The 6,093-nt window shown below is 41.3% G+C and overlaps 1 protein-coding gene across 1 annotated transcript in view; it reads right to left on the bottom strand.

Annotated features, from left to right (window-relative positions):
- Positions 1-6,093, bottom strand: part of SYTL5 (synaptotagmin like 5) — an 82,826-nt gene that overhangs the window by 3,666 nt on the left and 73,067 nt on the right. The window contains exon 18 of the mRNA XM_018553505.1: positions 5,045-5,253. Within this exon, the coding sequence (XP_018409007.1) occupies positions 5,045-5,253 (209 nt within the window). The remainder of the gene's footprint in view (positions 1-5,044; positions 5,254-6,093) is intronic.

Genomic DNA, 6,093 nt, shown 5'->3' with positions numbered 1-6,093 from the left:
CATTCCTCTACCACTCCCCAATGAGATCTCTTTTTTTCCAGTTGTGTACTCAGAATGCTTTCTTGTGCTGCCTCTCGCTCCCCCATACAGAGTTGTGCTGTAGAGTCAATTGCAAAAGGTTCATAATAAGTCAGATTCAGGTACTGTTTGCAATTAACAAATACATTTAAGGATGTGATAATGAATACAGAGCAGTATTCATTTGTGTCTTTTATATCTGCCTAGTGTTCAGCTCTAAAATAATTAAAATAAAAGGAATCAAAATATATAATTAAATGCATTTGAAATGCTAGCAGTGTGAGTACCTAAATTTGATCTGGAATTAACCTCTAGCAATCTCTGCACAGCAGAGCTCAGGCTGGGTACATGCTGACATTAGGAGGGAACAGAGAAACAGAGAGATTAACTCTTGTGCTGTTCCTTCTTTCGCTGTGCAATCATGGGCTGAGGGAAGGACAAGACCTGTAAGTGTTACTAAAAAGAGAACTATGGGTTAAGTGTTTTTCCCCATAGTTCTCTAAAGGGTCACGGGAGGACATAAAGTAGCATCCTCCAGTGACCCAAAGCTCAGTATATCGCAAGCTATAGTTTGCGGTATACGGGGACCACCGCAGCCGGGACAGATCTTGACATTACTGTCGAGATCCACACAGCTGCGTGAGTGACAGCTGGCTCTGCCTATTTAGAGGCAGAAGCAGCTGTACCCCCCCCCCCCCCCATTTGTTTCTCCAGTCCTCAATGGAGAATCGGATCGGGAATTCCAGTGGGGAGCCGTGACTGACAGTCACAGCTCTCTGCAGGATCATGATCGAGAAGTGAGTGAGTGACGGTATGCGTTCATTCACTTCCTAATCTATTGAGCCGGCGCGTGACAGTGATTTTCATAGTCCTCCTTTAGCTAAAGGAGGAAAAATCAGGTCTCCTGCCCTGCTAGACTAAATTCTGCTAACCAATTCCAGTCATTCTCCCATGCAAAGGAAAGATTTGGCTAAGCAGAGAAATTGTTAATAAAACAATATTATTACTGGTATTTATATAGCACCAACAATTTATGCAGCACTTTACATATTGTACGTTCACACCAGTCCTTGCCCTTAAAGAGATTACAATCTAAGGTCCCTATCTCACATACTGTATATAGATACTAGGGCCAATTTAGACAGGAGCCAATCAACCTACAAGCATGTCCTTGGAGTGTGGGAGGAAACTAGAATACCTGAAGGAAGCCAATGCAAGAAAAGCAAGAATATGCAAACTGCATGCAGGCAGTGTCCTGGTTAAGATTCAAATTGAGAACCCAAGTGCTGCAAGGCAGGCATGCGAAAATAACTAAGCCACTTTGCTACCCAATATAGGAAATGCCACATGCATTATTCCTTATAAATTATTGTCAAAAGAAACATCTTGAAAAAATACAAAACCAAAAAGCTCCTAATTTTAACAGTACATTCTCTTTAGGCTAAACATTTCTGCTGAAATAATACTGCAGCTGTAATTAAAATGAGAACATTGATTAGCTCATTTAATAAAACCGCATAATGGATATCAAAAATCATTTTGTAAAACTGCAGCAACGGATATTAGAAAAATTGCCTGAAATGCAAAACAATGCATCCATTTGTTTTTGTTAGCTGTGGCATCTCATAAGCTAATTACAATAATTACAATGGTATACATCTTCACAGATGAATGATTACAAAGTCTTCAGCTGAGCTGCTATCAAATTAAACATCCATGAAATTAACTTTAAAGGAGATTACAATGGAGACTGAAGATGTCTGCACGGTGTGATGCCCTTTAGCAGATTACATTACAGGCGGTGATTTCAGCAAATAATGTGGAATTGTTCAAGAAACTTTTGGACGATTTCTTAAGGGACCGTAATATACAGGGGTACGGGTACTCCTAGAATGAGATCTTAATAGGTTGGACTTGATGGACTAATGTCTTTATTCAACCTCAAATACTATGTAACATGCCAGGAACTCCACTCAGAATCATACTCAAGCCTTTTATTTTCTGACACTGCACATTATGTTTTAAGACGAGCGACGCATCATTAAAGCATAAACAAATCCACATATCAAGTTCTTTCCTGAAAATCAGTAAGCTTAAGACTGCAAAGAATAATAATTCTGGTACCCCTAAATCTTGAACGATATTAAACTATGCCAACTCTGTCAGAGTTATTCACTAAAGGGTGAAGAGTTGGAGAAGGCAGGAGAAGTGAACAATCTAGGAATACATAGCTGAACTAGAAAGTGAGCTGAATTGGAGAATGCTTCCAGTTCAGCTATGTTGTCCTAGATTGTTCACTTCTCCTGCCTTCTCCAAACTCTTCACCCTTTAGTGAATAACACTGTATGTTTTTGACTTTTGCTTTTAAAATACCTGTGAGCTCTGTTACTCTGGGTTGCTCTGGGTTCCCAAGCCCCAAACACAGAAGGGGCCATGGGCAACACCTGTAACTCTGTTATACTTCCGGCACATAGGAGAGATCTTGCAACCTTCGTTGGCACTTCCCATGCTGGACCAAGGAACAGGTTCACTTTAAAGTGACATTAAAGCCAAATTTTTTTCCCCTCCCCCCATGTAAATATTAGCACTTACCTCAAATGATGTCTCTTATTCTGATCTTCCTCTTCTTTCCCCATGTTTTCATGTGTCCCTCCAGCGGTGCGGCGTCACTCCGATCCAGCGCTGACTGCTCTGTCTCTCCGATCCAGCGGTGTCTGCAGGCGGGTGCACGCGTCCATAGACTTACCTTGTGTCTCTGCTCGTCTCCCGGCCGTACGATCACTTCCTGATTCTTCTCGGCGCGGGAGCGAGCAGCGATAACGAGGTAAGTTTAAAACCAGTTCAAGCGTTTTTTTTTTTTTTTTAAACTTCTTGCCTATATCTACTGCTTGCTAGCAGTAGATATAGGCAAAAAAAACGAAGGGTTTAGAACCCCTTTAAGTCTGGTCCTATTAGCTACACATACCTTTTCTTTGCTCCACCACTGCTCCATTCAGCTGCCTGGAATGCGGAGTGGAAGCTCTGTGACAGCTCTAATTTCTGAGAATTCTCTCCTCAGCCCATGTAACAGCTTTGTGTTCCTTTGTGGCCATTTGCCTAACATCATAGATAGAGAGATTAAAAGAGGTTTAACCTTTGCATACGGAAAGGATTCTTCACAGTTAAAGCTGTGAAAATGTGGAACTGACTCCCCCAGGAGCTAGTTCTAGCGAGCTCAGTTAATTGTTTAAAAAAAAAATCTGGATGTATTCCTAAATGCACAGAATATTACTGGATATTGAGTTCTTATAGGTATATTAAGCACCAGAGATTGTTGATCCAGGGAATATCCAATTGCCTTATGGGGTCAGGAAGGAATTTTTTCCCCCTGTTGGAGCAAATTGAACCATGCTTTATAGGGTTTTTTGCCTTCCTCTGGATCAACAGTGGGTAACTGTGGGCATAGCGTTCTGTTTAGAACTATAATAACTATGTAACCAGTATAGCAGTGTGCAGCATTGAATTCAGTATAGCAGCGTGAAGCATTGAATGAGTTAATAGATTCTGAATATGATACATAGGCTACTTAGAATAACAGTGTTTGGACGCTCCTTAGGACATATTGGAGATGAAACGCGTAGAAGGGGGAAAACACTGTGACATAATCGCGCTTCTGATGGGATGTCTGTGCGCACAGATAGTTGGCTGACTGTGGCACGGCGTTTCCCACCCACTGTTGAGCAGTATGATCTAAGTACTGGATTGATCACAGTACATTTTGAGTGATTTGTATTGTTTTTATGCTTTTAATAAAGAGGTAATACTACACTATAAGACAACAGTATTACAATATCCTTATTCTCCATGAATGCTTTTGGAGACTTCTTTCAAATAACTTCTTGTATGACTTTTACTAATAGATGGAATTGTGTTTTGTGACCCTTCCTGTAAAAAGGGGGTCAGAATTTGGGGTGAGTGTGATTCCATATGGGTCTTTGACACATAGCGAAGAATACTGAGGACTATCAGTGTGGGATGGAAGAAACAAAGGGGGGGATTTATCAAAACTGGAGCAGACAGAATATGAAGTAGTTGCGCAGGGCAACCAATCAGCTTCTATCTTCAGTTTGATCAGTTAAGATTTGAAAATGAAAGATAGAAGCTGATGCTGATTAGTTGCCGTGCACAGGTGCTACACATTTTGGCTGCTCCAGTTTTGATAAATTCCCCTCAATGTTTATGGTGCAGTCACACAGTGGGGGATTACTGTAGTCACAAGGACGTTCATATTTTGTGTATTATTAGTGACTGTAAATATTTTGCAGCACTTTATTAGTATAATTTACATGATTTGCATGTGATTTATTGTTGCATTGCTGCAATTTATTGTTCATCTATGTATGTTCGTATATAAAGATAATGGCACGTTTGTTATTTGTAAATTGGATTAATATTCACGGTACACATAGGAAATTTGAGATATATTAAGCACATATAGTACATGTTTTATATTTAATCAAAGATACATTTAGTTTGGTTGTGATTGCAAAAAGAGACTAGTTCTGCATGTTTCTATTTTTTATTTGCCTATCACAAGTGCTGTCACATGGAAGGCAGAGGCATGAATCACATGCTCCCACATACATGTAGGTGACCAAATAGAGTGGCGGGGGGAGAACAGAAAAGGTTTGTATGCATGGGCAAAGCACAGGTTCCCTTTAAACTTTTATCTCTTACACTGCACATTTCCAGCTTTGAAGCTGTAGGCACAAGAGTTCCTAGACACCCTAACATACCAGGAAGTGCATTTCTAATTTTCTGGAGGACAAATGGTACATTTTCTCAAGGTCCTGTTCTAGGTATAGCTAACATTTCTAAATGTTATTATTATAGCACCATCGGTTTACGCAGAACTTTATAGCAAATCTCCCCTTTCTGAATTCAGTCCACTACTCTAAATGACCTGTTTATGGAATGGGCACACATCTACTTACATATCATTTACTTGGAACACAACAAAATAGTAGATGTATGCTTGGTTACTTACCACTACCACAACTCAGACATACTCCACCCAGAAAAACATTGCTTGTCAAGGATTCCTTATCCCATACTGTCAGCTCCAGAGAAATGTTCTGCAAGTCACTGGGCTCTAGACTTGTAAAGGAGAAAGTGTGGTTCCATTGAGGATTCACTGACTTTTTAATGATAGATGTTTTGTGCTTTGTGGATTTGTTGTTATCAGGTAATAGGTATCTAGAAGGTAAAAAAAGGTTAGTAACACACTACCCAGAATGAACCCCATACAATGTATATATCTGACAACTAACATGCTAAGTTTAACTCCAAGCACACAGGGACATTCACTATGTGTATGTATTTTGCTAAAATCAGGAAGTCTCCTCAATATACCTTAATCTTAGTTCTCTGTAATTCACTACAACCAGAACCCAGGCAGCACCTCACAGGGTCAGAAGGAGGGTGCTAACTGAAGCTGATGCAGGGCTCCCCCTATAATGAGGCAGCCTGAAGGGGTTGCCTCAGGTGGCATCTCAATGAGTCATGTGGGGACCTTTCCGACTAAAGCGTCCCAAGTTGCTAGGAGCTCATAGCAACCTGTGATGCTCTGTTTGGCGTCCTGTCCAGCTCCTGGCAACCAATGATGTCAGTAAGCTGGACGGGATGCTGGACAGAGGTACCAGGCACCACCCCCTGGCCCTCCTCCCGCCATGGCAACATGCGCCTCCAAAACACCCCCTTCCCCCAAAAACGTGCACTGCCAGCATCACCCTCCCCCAATGCCAAAGGCAGCAAAAAGTGTAAGGACGCCCCTGAGCCTATGCTATGTAACTTTCTGACCTGCGAGGAAGAGCAGATTATGGACTTTACATTTTAATGAAGGGACAGCAACTATTTTGAACAAGAGTCTGTGCAGTGTCTACAAAGATTTAAAGATTTGGGTAGGAAAAGGCAAGTGTGTAACATTTTAATGGCCCCCAAAGTGTGTTTACTCTGTAAAGCAACAGATCTGTCTTAATGCCTCCTTTCCCATCAGCAAAGACCTTTTCCTCAGTGCCCCCCCCCCCCCCATTCGCC

This window comes from Nanorana parkeri, unplaced genomic scaffold (assembly GCF_000935625.1).
Source record: "Nanorana parkeri isolate BGI_ZX_2015 unplaced genomic scaffold, ASM93562v1 scaffold122, whole genome shotgun sequence".
Classification (NCBI taxonomy): domain Eukaryota; kingdom Metazoa; phylum Chordata; class Amphibia; order Anura; family Dicroglossidae; genus Nanorana; species Nanorana parkeri.
Note: the sequence above shows the minus strand (reverse complement) of the source record. Positions and strands in the feature narration are given on the sequence as shown.